This window comes from Manacus vitellinus, unplaced genomic scaffold, assembly GCF_001715985.3.
Source record: "Manacus vitellinus isolate BGI_N305 unplaced genomic scaffold, ASM171598v3 scaffold_4_pilon, whole genome shotgun sequence".
Lineage (NCBI taxonomy): Eukaryota > Metazoa > Chordata > Aves > Passeriformes > Pipridae > Manacus > Manacus vitellinus.
This window is the reverse complement of record NW_021940604.1, coordinates 14,239,487-14,254,602: the sequence shown is the minus strand read 5'-3', so window position 1 is coordinate 14,254,602 and position 15,116 is coordinate 14,239,487. Positions and strand designations below refer to the sequence as shown.

Below are 15,116 nucleotides of genomic sequence, written 5' to 3'. Positions count from 1 at the left end.
TTTTTAAAATTTACTGTGAAAAGTTTGCAGCCACTTTTGACTTGTTCCATCCACAGTTTAAGGTACTTTAGGCACACAAAGCCCAACTGAAACTCACAGAATTACTTCAAAGAAAAGGGGCATTTGCAATTTTTCTCATGCAAATAAAAGACTACGGAGATAACAAACCATGTGTTTGCTGAGTGTTCTTTTGCAACCACTGCTTATCTGAGAAAAAGCAGCTGAAGATTATAAAGTCCCAGAATTCCTAGAAGTAGGTGAGAGGAAGGCAGCTGGACAGTTTCACCTTTTTTAGAGTGTAACTTAGACACCCCTTTTATCAGTGGAGGCTTGGCCTTTGTATTCCCTTTGCAGGCTACAAGATATGGAGGTTTAGTAGGAGACTTTAGGACTTTACAATGATGACCATTTCCACACAAGACAAGTCAGTACTTGCAGACAGGCTGATTTGGCTATTTCCAACACTCTTATGACCTGAAGGCTGCAGGCAGTTGTCTCGAGGCCAAAAGACAAAGGTGCCAATGGCAGTGCCAGCCATATGTCACTGCTGTTCCTTTGTCAGCACTTTGAGCTCTCCTCAGAGTACCTCAGCCCTAGCCCCACTCTGCCTTGCATGTGTGCTGGAGTGAGCTCTATGGCATTGCTCTCCCTTTTTTACCTGAAGGAACTAGGCTGGGAAAGGGAAGCTGACAACTAGTAAGAAACACTGCAACAAAAATTTTGATAATGCAACTCTACAGTCAGTATTGTAGCAACTCAGCCATATGGAAGGGTGGGTATATGTCATGGGCAGTGCAGACTTGGACATTTTCTGATTAGATTGATTCTTCTTAAACATCTGTTGCTGCTCCCTAGATTCCATGGAAAGGACAGAGCATTACTCACACAGTTGCTAATCTGGCAACTCCACGTCAGGGTCACTGGGAAGAGGGAAGGGCGACAACGGAGACCTCTGTGTTTGAGTCACCCTTTTTTGCCCAGCCCTCATCTTTCCTGATAAAAGCCCTGCAGCCACAAACACCTGGGTTATAAACCTTCACAATGTGGCCCTGCCTTGGCATATATACTCTTTTTATAGTGACTATTACCCTGAGTCCTGTGACGGCTGCAGCATGGAGTGAAAACAAAGTCCCTGGAGAAGATGAATATCCCCCTCTGTGGGACCTTGCCCCTGAAAACCTGCTGGATTTCCCAGTAAAGGACAACAAAATTGTCATCAATGTTTGGAACTATCAAGAAAGACTGGGAGTGTATAAGAGCTTGCTAAATTCTTCAGCCAAATATTTTAGGGCCTTTGGACTCCAAAACACTGGCAACATTCTCTGGGGATTACCACTGCAGCATGGGTGGCAATTTCGTACAGGTATGAGTTATGTCCTTAAAATGTTAGATTAGCAAAGTATTTACTGGATCTGCTTTGAGTCTTCCTTTCCAAGGTTTTTGCCCCGAAAGCCCAGCGTAGCCTCAGCATGTGTAAACTTTGACATGCTGAGCTAAGCTGCCAATTTGAAAAAGAAATGCTGAACAAAGAGAACACCCTTGCCTTGTTGAGCAATAGCTATTAAAATTCCTAATAGGAAGAGGTCAGAATACAGAAGATCTGTGGTTTAGATGGGTAATATTTCAGCTAGCAGAAAATCTTTGAAAAGGCATTCCCAGTTGTTCCAGTTTATAGTAGATAGATTTCAGGGCCTGCACTGTGCAGGGCTGCTCTTAATTTGTTAACTAATAAGCTTTTGTTTTTTGTTAATGGCTGTTAATGTTACGATCTTCTATAGGTAGTTTTAGTTTAATTTCTAATACAGATAGTTAAAAGTCCACCTCTCCCTGTGAGAATTTATTTCCATTTGCTCTTTATGATCAGTTTAGAAGTAGCTTCATTATTTTCTAGATATGCTTTTTACAAAAATTAAAGCTTGTTCTGTTTGTTGAGGTTGTTTTGTTTGTTTGTGGGGGTTGTGAGTTTGTTTTGTTGTTGTTGTTGATTTGGTTTTGTGGTGTTTTCAATTTTGTCCAAATTCTAATGGTTTATCCCCTAAAAGCTTGTTTTTATCTAGGGCAGTCATTCTTGTTTGCCTGTTCATGACAGGGAAGCAGACACAGAAACACATGTGAAAGGTCCCTTAAGGCTAAGGCTGTAATATCTTATCAGGGGCTTTATCAGAGAATGTATTCTCTCAGAGGCTGCTTCACACACAGCAGTCAGTGACGCTTTCCTTTCAAAGCCAGAGCTGAACTCGTCTTGTTCTAGTAATCAAAAAAAGAGGGGAAGAGGGGAATAAAATCAAGGACGTTTTCACGAACTTGTGCCTGGTGGTAACAAGATGTAAGCAAATGTATCTGTCTGCCTGTTTTTTTCTTTATTGGATATAATCTGTAGTGGTGGTTTGGCTGAAGCTGTATGTTTGGAAGAAGCTAGAGGTGCTGCAGCTGGCGGTGAAGCAAGGCTGCCAGCATTTAGTCACAACTAATGGAAAATTAACTCCTAAGTAAAAATTAGGAAAACAACGTAGTAAGCAAAATCCAAGCAGGAAACTAGCTGGCAAACAGACAGCAACAAGAAGAATTTGGCTGGAGTTTAGTCAATCTTTTTCCTCTTTCCCTTTTTTATGTATACAAGAAGGGGAGAGGCCGGTGCAGCAGGAGAATTGACCCACTGTGAGGCAAAGATGACTGGATGCAGAAGCTACACTTCAGTGGTTACCTGCTGGAAAGGATCTAGTTATGTAGAATGGCCTCTTCCACAAAGTGAGGATGTGCCTTGTTGCAGTGAGGATTTCCAAGTAGAGACAAGGGACATAGTAGATGAGAGGAAGATTTGCACCTTGTTGCATAGATAGGTGAAGATGTACTGTCACCTGCCAGAGAGTCACAGGACTGGTCCTTAGACAAGGAGATATATTTTTGAAATTACATAACCAGAAGGTTAAAAAACTACTAAAAGGTTTTACAGTAAAAAAATATGAGAAGTTGAAAAATAAATAGATAAGGGACAAAGAACAACATAATTCTGCTGCATTCAGCCTTGAGGTTAGCAAAAGGCTAAACCTAACTGAGATAGGCAGCTGGGATAAACTAGTGAGGAATGGCTGAAGTGTTTGTACATTGACTTAATAAACTTGGACATACAAAAGCAGGATTTGAGTCCAGAGTGCAAGAAAACAGATCTTTAAAAACACTACAAAAATTGTTGAATTAACAGTTCTGTCTGGTCTTGAAAGTTATGTTACCAAGAAAATATTTTTACAGGTATACTTCTGTATAAACCATAAAGAGGAAGCTAAGCTGCTACTTAATAAGAGCGGTACAAAGATTTGCAATAATCTACTCATGGACATAAAATGAAATCAGTAATTTCCCTAAATTTACAGTAGAGAAAATTATGTTGAGACAAAACGGATGTTAGGAATGAGACTGTGGAAGCACAATTTGTCACTTGGGAGATGAAGCTAGACTGGGAGTCCTACCTACACAAACTGAGGAAACTGGGTAGTGTCTACCCCCACTTCACATATAGAAGTACAAATTCAGGAGCAAGAACTTCGAGAAAGATTGAGGCACCATTGTATGTCTGAAGAGCAGGATAGGTTGTACCTATATTTAAGAAGAAGGAAAAGTGGGATAAGAACACACAAACATTTGTCTTACATCAGCAGTAGACGAGACATTAGAATAAGTATAGAGGAAAGAATAATTAAAGACATAGAACTAAACAGAAAAAGGGATAAAGCAGAGCTTACGTGAATCAAAGGTAGATTGTGTCAGGCTAACTTATATTTTCTTTCATTATATGAATGTTGCTTTATCGAAGTCCAGAAATGTATTTCCTCCCTTTGTAAAAGCAAAGCATAGGATGAAAATTTTTAATACTTTACAAGATAAGAATGAAACAGGGAACTGTAAATTTGGTAAAGGAACACCTGAAGGAGAATTTAGTGATGAGCGTTGCCAAGAGAATTACACAGCTAAATGGAGGATGTGCTCAGAGTTCTTCCTCAGCAAGATAAGAACAACTGCATTTAGCATTTTCAGTAACAACCTTTCCACAAAAAATAGTGGAGAGATCTTGCTGATGGGATAACATACAGCTGGGGACACTGTCAATACAGAGAGACACAGCTTAGCTTGAGTAGACCTGAAGACTGAAATAACGATCATGTTAAGCACAGGGAATAGCAGAAACAACAAAAATGGAGTATAGACCTGTAAGCGCAGCTAGTAATTACTACATATCTTATAATTATCACTGATACTGCCTGGGACTCTTCATTTTCCCAAAACACCAAAGCTAACAATCTTTCATAAACCTCATATACAACTCTTTGCAACATTTTGTCTTCTTTTCTTCTTATCCTTTAGCCTTCCCATTCATCTCCTTTGCATACCAGTGATCTATTGTGCCTATTTTTGGCACTCTCTGTTGAAGTAGAATATCAAAAAATATAATCTTTCTGTTAATATTAAAAATTATAATTTTTCATTAAAAAAAATATTCCAGTTGAACTGCAATCCTCATCACTGCAAGTTCATGTGCTCTGCTAATGAAAGATATGAGTTTGAGCACCTAGCATGCCCCAGAGCACAAGCTCTGTCCAGTCATCTAGGGAAGATAATTAGGATAATTTGTATCCACATTGTTCATGATCATCTCTTCTTCTTGAGCAAAAAGTATCAGAAAATTTGATTTGGTAACGAGGTTTAGTTCTAATCTGACAGAAATGATGCTGTCTTCATTCAGCTGACTTGTCAGAGAGTAAGTGCTCTGCAGGGCAGAGTTTGAGAGCTTCTGGAATAGCTCAAGTCATTGGACTAGAACATGGTAATTTCACATCATGCAATTCAAGCAGACTTCCTGACACACTACATGACTACTTACCACTTCATATACATGTACGTTATTCTTTTAATACTTGGGCTGTTTCTTCACATCACATGCTTAAAGTAAAATATGCCTTACATGCTGTCACGAATAATTGTGAAATGTCTTGCGTGTTTGCTACAGCATAGATACTTGAAAACCTTGCTAATCAGTTACAACAACATTTGCATGCTTAGCTTCACAGTAAGGCCATGTTTGTATGCATGATTAAACTGAAAGGGATTCTGTATCACACAACCCAATTAGGTGAGACAATTACTAGTACATTTAATTTGTGCTATTCTGCTCATTAAGCAGCTCTCCTGCACTAGCAGCCCTACATCTATTGGAAATTATGCATCAGCTATGCATGTGTTTACCTCTCTATGTGAATATATATTTACACCTCTGTAAAAATATCACCGTGGTGTCCTGATTTCAAACAGCTCCATAAATTCACAGTGAGGTATAAATCAAACTGTACAACACAATCAAATTACTATGCACTGAGAGATTCAACTACTCTAGGAACAGTAGTTTATGAAACAAAGCAACAGTAATTGTTTTACTTCTCTGAGCAAAATTCTTTGTGCTTTACTCCTATATATTTTTTTCATCTCAGTAGGATTTCTTGTGTGAAAAGTTTGATAATTATTGGTTGTATTATTTCGTTTGATTTTTTCAGGTAGGTTAGCAGATCCTTCTGGTGCAACTTCCTGTGGCTATGAATATGGAGACCTCCTATGCCAATCTGTAAGAAGCTGGTGGTCCTGTAAGTATATGCTAATACACTGTTCTTCTCCAGAATAAGATTAGTGTCCTAGAAGGCTATTTCTAAATCTTTCTTCCCCTTAGAATTCTCTATTACAATGTAATTTCCATGTTATGTGATGCTCCATTGCAAACTTACAGTAAGACACCTAAGTGTGAGTAAATAAAAGTTAGTTGATTTTGATAATATATTTGAGAAAGGAGAAAAAACTCCCAAACTTGCAGCTCTAAAAATGTTTACACTGCAAAAATTTATGTTAAATAAGTGGGAAACACCTTGACAGTTATCTATATTTGTAGATATTTGCAGTTTGCAATTACTCAGTAGCAGATTTGTTCAGTTTAGATGCTAGCACTTCAAACTAAAACCTTGTGTGAGAATGTCAAGCAGGAATCTTTGTGGTTCTTGCAATCACCTTTGGTTCTTTTTCCCATAGCATGTTCTCCCTCCATCACTTCTGTCCCTTGCTCCCTCAGCTTTCTTGCTGTCCTGTCCTAGGTCCCCCTTTCCACTAGACCTGCCAGAAGGTTTCAGCGAGCAGCTCTGTCCCTTCCCCACCACAGGAATGCTTTGTTGAACGAAGCTTCTGGCTGTGAGTTAGCAATTAAATGTATATGTCTTCAAGTGAACAAAGGCACAAGCACAGAGAAAATTTAAAATGTAAATCTAGAGTAAAACCAAAGCCAACTGCGATACTCACTCCACCTTCAGTTTCCCATCTCTGTGGTTGGATAGCACTACATGCTCTGTGGGAAGGCGTCCCATGAAGTGACAAGTAATAAGAGTCACTTCATAGCCCTGTGCAAGCAGGGTACCCTCCTGGAATAGAAACCACCACCTTTACCTTCTCAGTGTTTGCATTCCTGCTCTTCACTTACTTCTAAATATTGCATGTTTGCTCGATATCAATTTTGTTGCCTCCAAATTTTATAAACTCAGCCTTGATTTAGCCTATTGCAGCAAGAACATGCAAAAAGTCTTTGAGACTGCATGGAAATGTCTCTTACTGTTCTGAGAGTATCAGTGCTTTCAGCTGTCCTTCAGAGCTGCCCTCTCTGGCATGAGTAGTCATAAGAAGCCAGGAATGAGTTTAAAGAAGAAACTCACATTTAATACACCCCTAGGTGTATGGGAAACTCCCTACTTAAGAACATCAGTCTTTTTAGCTCACTGTTTTGGAGGGTGGTTCAACCAACCTATTCAGGTTCATACACCAAGAGCATTCCCACTCTGTATGTATGACCAGTTTTGTCAAGTATGATATTGCTGCCAGCCACTCCTAGTGCCCTTGAAGGACTCACACCAAGTAATTTACAGAATAACACACTTTATTAACAAACACACTGATAGTAGAAGACTGTGACAGGTTAATGTTCAGAGATTGCTGTTGATAGTAACAGACTGCAGAAATGAATTTGAAGCAATATATAGACAAACTCTAACCACTAAGCTAGCTAGAAATAACAATTTAGCTTGCATAGAATGAGATTCTTACTCAATAAGCATCCTTAGGGGGGAGAAGACAGGTTCAGCCTGTCGACTGATCCCAGAAGTTACGATTGAGTCTTCGGTGACCTCCCTCCCTGCTTAAGTGATATTTATATTAATTTCTTTGAGGGAAGGGAGAAGCTGAAGTTAGAATTGATGACATTTCATGTTGAGGTGGAGTTTGAGTGACTTTAGTCATTAATATATGTAGGGCATCAAAAGTAATATGTATTTTTGAGCTGCATTGTTTTTGATGGAACATAATCTCAATAGCACTGTGTTGCTCTATCCTTTGTTTCATACTTGCCACTCCATCCTTCTTCTCATCTCATCCTTAGAGCAATACACCAAGCTCCCTCAGTGTTCCTGTACAGATAGTCCCTGGTGAATTATAGCCAAGGTACACACTCCTTTTTGCTGAACTTTGTTTTGTGGTCTTCTTCCCAGAAGGTGGAATGACGGTTTCCCATTAGTAGGACAGGGATACATGGTTGGTGGTCAGGTTTTGGTAATTTTGGTCCTCGCTGCTGTGATTGTATAAAACATACCAGGGCAGCCCATGGCCCGGAGACCATAAGCAAATGACTTTTCAGCACAGCAGCTCAGAGGCACCCACACAAAAGAGAGAATAACTGATTTCCAGGCTTTACTTCACTGAAAGTTATTAAACTTTATTTCTACAAAGGGGACACAATTAAAGGAGAATTTAAAATTCTCCTTTCAAATGTGGAATATCAAATAGCCCTATGGGCACTCTCACTGCAGACATGATTTGGCAGATGCGAGAAATGAACCTGAGTTTCCTACATGCTGGATCTGACTGCTCCAAATTATGGATCAGACCAAAGGAAGTCATCACCCTAAAATAAAACTGGACAGACAAAGTGAGGTAGTTTTCAAGCAGTTTTCGGTGCGTGAAATATTTTTAAAAGCAAAATTATTATTTTCCAGTAAAATATTGCTAGTATTTGCCTTTTCATTTCTTATAGGTCTAGGATGCAAAGAAGGGGATTTTTTAATGAAAACAATACTTGTGGAGTACCCTTTAGTCTTTCTTACTTAGTTTGCAATTAATATTTGAGAGGTTTTTCTTGTCCTGTCTGTGACAGCCTACAAAGATCTAAGTTTTCTTTCAGTAGTGTTTTCATTTCTGGCAAAGTAAAGCCCTCTGTAAGCTCATGCAAGGCTCTTAAAGGACAATATATGAAGGAACATTACAAATCATATCTAAATTAATACAGATGACACCATTAGTGCATTTCAGTAAATACGTCCCACTGCTGAACATAGTTGTATCAGGGCAATTTGAAACGGTTGAATTTGGTGTGGGACAGAGTTCACCTGTCTATGCAGGAATTTTTCATTTGCTTGTGATTAACACTTCCTCCTTTTTAATTATTGTTACAGGTATGAATTACTACCTGGCTGTCATACCCTTTCTGGGGGCAGTGGAGGCTGGCCTCTTTGGGCAGCTGCCGTTCGAAGTAGAAATATTGCCACCAGAGGAGCGAAAAGATGATTTCTGTTACAGTGTTGCAGACTGCAGGTCTCGTATGCCCAAGCTCATGGATGACTGGAAGGCCTTTTTTGAAGTAAATAATGTTACTTCCCCCCCCCATAGTTTTAGAAATGAGACCAGAATATTACCTTTAAAAACTATTATTACTGTCACTTGTAAGACTCAGAGAGCTTAGTTTTCTTTCAATAACAGCTTCATATAAAAGCAAGAAGCAGGAAAAATGAAAAGCATAACATAAATTGAGTCGGAAATAAGGCGGCCATGATTTTTACTAGTTATGGATTTTTCTTTTCTTCCTTTAAGATAATTTCTGTAATTTGGCCTCTGTCCCAAGATACTGCTTTGTTAACAATTATATTTGTATTCTTCCAATACTGCTTATGTTAGCAATGCAAAATAAGCATGTGAGATGGAACACTGCCATTAAGAAATGGCCTTGGGTTGGTTTTATAGGGTTCATTTATTCCTTTAGACATCTAAAAACCTGAAAATGTGAAACTTCATTCAGAGGGACACTTATTCATGCAAGTAGATATTGTCTTTCCTCCACATTCAGCTGTTCCCTAATCCAAAAGATGACAATATTTCTTATTTCATAGATTTAATAAGTATCTTTTATAGTTAGACTACTACTGTCAACATTATTGTTGGTAGTCAAATAATTTATAATAATCTGAAAGCTTAAACTGTGAGTTCCTCTTGGCACCTCTGAGTGAAGATAGAGGGTTTGAGAGACTTTGAGAGTTTTTGAAAGACTGGATTTTTCTTCGTAAGATCATTTTTCCTACGCAGCACGTTTCAGAAATTATTATAAAATATCAACTCCACAAATAACCATAATGATAACAATTAAGGATAATTTTCTTGTTTTCTGAAAATCTCCAGAAAGTTGTGGCCAAAAGGATAGAGACAAGTTTTTAAGGAATCCAATATTTCATAGCAGTAGCTTCCACGGAAGTTGGATACAAAAGTCCACTGACAGAATACCTAAAGTATGTGAATAAAACCCTTGCTCTGTTGATGTCAAAGAACAGCAGCTCCCATTAACTCCAGCGTGGATACATATTAATTTTAAAAATTTATATTTATCATATTTTTGTCCCTATGTCAGACATTATATTTACATACAAAGCAGCACATTCTAACTACTCAAAAGCAATTTTCCTTAGCTTGCAAACTCCTTAGTTTGTGAAGTATGTGCGCAAATAAAAAAAATTCATCGTGTTTCGATCCCCCCTCTCATTCTCTGCCTTTTTTCCTCCCTATTGCTGTAGTATCTGCTATCTACAGAACACAAAGCTGTGAGCTCTGCAACCTTCTCCTCCTTCAAACTGGATGATGCCCTTGGTCTTATGTGGAAGGCACATGTTAGCTCCATTGCTTATGCACTCCCCAAGTTCCAGGACAGGTAAGGGGATGAGAAAGGTGGCCAAGGAGGATCTTCCCACCTTCATGCCTCTTTGGAAGGATAGCATGAGCTTTCTTACTTTAGGCATCTACTCTTTAGGCTCTGCTCTTCTTTCCACTCTCTCGGAGTATGGGATGACCAGTGAGAGATGGCTGCCCAGACTGTGATGAGCAAGCAGGCTGTGCCCTTAAAATGAGATGTTGATTCCCCACTGGGAGCCAGGGCCTGATTCAGGAGCTGTTTTGAGTCTGGGCAGAGGCAGTAATACCAGGAGAAATTAGGTGTAAAGTACTGAAGGAGGCTTTAGGTCACTGTGGCACTAAGACCACTCAGGATTTTATACTGAACAAAAACATTTGGGATAAATGATCAAATAATGTGTTCTACAGGAGATTTCAATTATTTGTTACATTTTTTATCTTCATCTCTTTCAGCTTAAAATATCTCTCTGATCCAGAAGCAAATTTTGGTGAAGGCTGGTCTAATGCTGTAGATTTCATTGGGGCCACACACTTCCCTACAGATTTACCAACCACAAACAACTTCCAGGCTTTCCTGCCCCCGAGGATGCTTGTTGAAGGGGATGTTCCCCCATCCATTAGTGACTTCAGTCCGCGGCAAAATAAAGTTCTGGTTTCAATCAGAGCTCTTCATAAAGCAAATAAATTAACAGGTATGAGACTGACTTACAAATGTCTGCAGTCCATAGATATTTAATATCTTGTTCTCTCTACATATCTTTCTTCATATGAATACAGTGAATTTTTTATATAAAGTACTATAAACACTGAGAGACTAACAGTAAAATAGTTAAAAATACAACTATAAACAAACAACACACCAGAGAGCAAATGCAGCAATGGGATAACACTGACTACACATGGGATTTCAGTGAGACAAATCCATTTTTTAAGCAGATGATCTTACTTTTTTCCCCCCCGGTCTTCCTAGGAACTTTAAAAACGCAGACACTAATTTGTGTTTCACCAGTTGAACCTGGAAACATTAAAGCTGTTAATGAAGTTATTAGATCAGTTGAACAACAACAACAAAAAATAAACGATCATGAGCAAGAGTTCGTGAGTTCACAAGTGTTCTGGTTTTCGTTTTTGAGAGAACATCATTTGTCCCAGTAAAACGGTATCCTTAGACAATGCTGGTTTCATCATCTTCACTAAAATAAGTCATGCATCACCATCCAGCGGTGCGACATAGAATTACACTCTTCTGAGGATTCAATTCATGCATAGATACTGCTGGGTTGGCTATTTTTGTTTGACCTTTATGAAGCAAAGTTATTTTGAATCTTTAAATGGAAATAGAACGTAAAAATGCACTGAAAAATTAGTATGCCTAGTTATGGCATTTGTGATTCTCTTCTGTCCATATATTTCAGTGAAAATTCTCTCACCAGTTGCATTTGCAGCTGAAAAAGATGTGAAATGAAGCTCTCGAGTGCTGCAAAAGAGCACACTCCCATCACAGAGTGCTTCCCTCCCACTTTCCATATAGCATTATTCCTCAGAATCTGAATAAGGGTCTTAACAGCTCTATCCCCTGCCTGGTAGTCTATGCCACAGCTCAGGGTTTCTTGACCTACCTCCAGAGGGAAAAAGGGGCAGAGCAAAGAAAAGTATGACCAGCAGGATGGCAGGGAGGGAGAAGAGCACCAGGGCAGCACAGCAGGTGAGGAAAACAATGCAGGGAGAGAGGAAAGGAGATATCAGTGTTGAATATGGTAGATGGAAGGAAAGAGAGAGATGAAGTTTCATGCAGGTGCAGCCAAAATAAAGTTCATAGCTGAAATCCTGAAATTGCTGTGCAGGGAAAAAGTTTCCCTGACTCTACTCTAAGGGATGAGCTTTGAATTCAGCTGAGAATTAAAGGCCAGTTAACTCAGTCTGGTGACTGATTTGCAAATGAGAAAAAGAAGCTTTGAAATATATTTTGTCTGGATCCACAGTGTCAGCAGGAACCTGAAAGACCCTACATTATTGCTAAAAACCTCAGGTGACAAAATGTGACATACTGTTTTTGTAGAGTCAGATTCCTCAAAATTTTGAATACATTCTGTGAGATATAGAGTCCTCTTCTGGTACTGCAAACTTCAACAGCAGATAGAGGATAGACTAGAGCAGATAGTACCTCCTAGGATGGGACTCCATCCAACCAAGAGTGAGACTTCATTTCTTGATTCAGACTTTGATTACTCTTTATTTTCTTCTAGTTGCCTCTGCTAGTCCAGCAGGAACTGTACTGAGAGAGTGCTGTGCTACCTCTAAAGCTTCTCAATCCACGGACAGTCAGAATCTTTATTTTTTATGCTCTGCCCCTCACTGATACCCAAAGGTAGAGCAGCATATGCCACGTTATTCAAAATCTTTCCTGCTGTCTTCACCTTTTCTGCAGTCCTCTTGTGGTCCTCCTAGGCAAGAGGACTGTTTGCTTCCTTCTCCTCCTAATTCATTCCCCCAGTAAAATACTGTGCAAATTCAATTCTTCAACATTGCCAGTTTTATACAAAAGCATGTTTTGCAGGAGAATAACTCTTCTTGGTTTTCTAGTAGACTTTTTACCCTCAAATTTCCTCTGTAGACCCTTTATCCACTATAAAGATCAGTACTGAGTGTAGCGAGGAGCAAACAATGACTATCCTGCAAACTGGTGCTAATGTTAGGTTGGGCTGGCCAGGCACACTTCCTAGAGGGCCACAGCTTATTGCCTGGACGTAAGTACTGGGGATTATTTTCTTCATTAGCTTGAGGCCTTAGCTGGCAGAAAGCACAAATTCCTTGTTATAGAGTGAAAGCAAAGACAGGCCTAGTTATAACTACCACACTACTACTTCATAAACCATGAAGGTATGTGTGAGTGCAGACCAAGACCTTAACATGAGTCTTCAATCATCTTGACTTGCAACACTGGTGACAAGGGAACAAGCCCAGCTGTCTCTCAGTACAAAGGATCCTGAGCTGAATGAATGGCCTGTGTGTCCCTACGCATTTGTAGGCAATTATTACCCCATCAGCAAGCTCCAGCTTTGTCTACTTTTCACTATCCACAGGAGAAAGACAAGTGCAGACATGTATTTCATCCCTTGTATGCTGCAAGCTGCATGTGCTCCATGCTAATTTGACAATGTCATGTTGTGTTTCTTTCCAAGGAGGATTGCTGCTGAAGCTCTGGCAAAAGGCTATGTCTAACGAAGCAGGAAGAAAAATTGGCCGAGAACTGCTTGAAAGCTTGACTTTGAGCCAACGACTTGACCTAGTGGGAATTTAGAATGATTTGGAAGGAGATGATTTGACAGTGCCCAGTTTCTTGAGAAAGAGCAGTTCCAACATTGTTTGATTTTATCTTTTAGCAGACATGTGTCTGGTATACTGGCTTTGGTAATTTCTTACAGCAGGATTTCCTGAGAAACCATGTGTGCATCTCTCTCATATTGAATCAATATTTTTATCCTTAATTTTTCTAATTATCTCATTTTTTTAACTCAATTCCTTATAAATAAAAGGCCTCACAGTAAATATTACTTTACTACTTTTTTGACTTTATAAATAGTGTATCATTATTGGACATAAAATTAAATGCAGGCAAACTATATTCTGTTTCAGACTGGGTTTTTTTGTCCCTGTAGACAGGGATTCCACCAGATATGGAATTACTCAGGTCCTTGATGGTCTAAGAGATGATCACCAGAAACTTTTCTTTGAAGTTCTGATAAAAAACCAATGTCTTGACTGTTTCCCACCAAAGCTGTTATTTTGCAGACCAGCTGCAATCAAATTTGAAGTTTTCAGGCTTTTCAGGTTAAATACTAGAGTACAGATGGATTCCCTTGGTAGGCTGCTTTGCAACAAGTAAACGCTTCGTGGTAGTGCAGAGCCCATCCAAAGAAGTCCTGAAGCAAATTACCTCATTCTGTAGCTACTTTTACATGACAACAGAGATTTCTGGGTTTTGATTCATTACACTTACTTCAAGAAAACTTTGATCCGTATATTGATTTATGTGATTATGTATCCTGTATAAGCACAGGTTGTTTTTCCATTCTCCCATGTCTAATCCTCTTGTTGCAGTGTGTCATATGTTAGATTTGATTACTGAGGAAGAGAAATATTTGCAATGTTTGTAATCTCAGTGCCTGGCACACTCAAACCCAAGTGCTGATCACAGTCTTCATGGTGATAACACATACTGGGAATCAATTATAACTTGGAAACAGAGGTTGTGGGGAGGTGGGACAGGGAAGTTTCTTGGGAAATCTGCTGGCTTGGATCCTCCATCTTTATGGAAACTCCCCCTGGAGAGTAGACATAGCTGGAGCTCCCTTTCCATGGTGGAGTGCAGGACCACTGCCTGCTATATGGTATCAGGTTATAGCCTGCACTACAGTGTAGTCAAAGATAACACAAGTCTTAGACTCATAAGTCAAAATCAGGAAAAGCAGATTTCTTCTGACACCATTTTAGGTCTGCCTCATAGTTTTGGTTTCACTCAACATATCAGTTGGTAACCCACTCCCACAGCACTCAATCAGAAGAAGAAAAGCATGTGCCACTTGCTCTTCTGCTGGAGCACAGAGTTTCATTCTCTTGCACTCACACACCACGTTTCATTTGTAGCCATTGTAGAGGTGGCCTTTCTGACACAAGCAACAGTCCAGGATTTTCCGTGGACATTAGAGGTGACATTTGAACTTTTCCTCCATCAGTAGAGTGACTGAAAGAAGTTCTCGCAGCCTGGCTGGCCACTGAGCAAAGGCCCTTCCAGCAGGGACCCTCTGAGGCTGCCCTTAGGAGCCCACCCTCCCAGCAGGTTGACCCTGAGGTGGGAGAGCAGCCCCCTCTGCATGCCTGCCAGACACAAGTCCTTGCTGTCTCTTTGTACTGCTGATTCAGCTTCAGGCAGCAGGAGAAACATCAACTCCTCAGGAGGCTCCATGTCTCCTAAATTGTTAGCCATATGCCAAGGAAATGAATGAAAGGTGTCCATGCACATGGCAATGGGGTTGGAACTAGTTGACTTTTAAGGTTCTTTCCAATCCAAACCTTTCTATGATTCTACC

The 15,116-nt window shown here is 39.7% G+C and overlaps 2 protein-coding genes across 2 annotated transcripts in view; one reads left to right on the top strand and one right to left on the bottom strand.

Annotated features, from left to right (window-relative positions):
* THEMIS (thymocyte selection associated) overlaps window positions 1-15,116 on the bottom strand; it is a 305,377-nt gene that overhangs the window by 206,028 nt on the left and 84,233 nt on the right. The window lies entirely within an intron of this gene.
* CUNH6orf58 (chromosome unknown C6orf58 homolog) lies at window positions 1,042-13,327 on the top strand. The gene is made up of 6 exons (XM_008923887.2): window positions 1,042-1,363; window positions 5,544-5,630; window positions 8,526-8,710; window positions 9,912-10,045; window positions 10,480-10,718; window positions 13,209-13,327. Exons 1-6 carry the CDS (start codon window positions 1,042-1,044, stop codon window positions 13,325-13,327), a joined length of 1,086 nt encoding a protein of 361 aa, XP_008922135.2.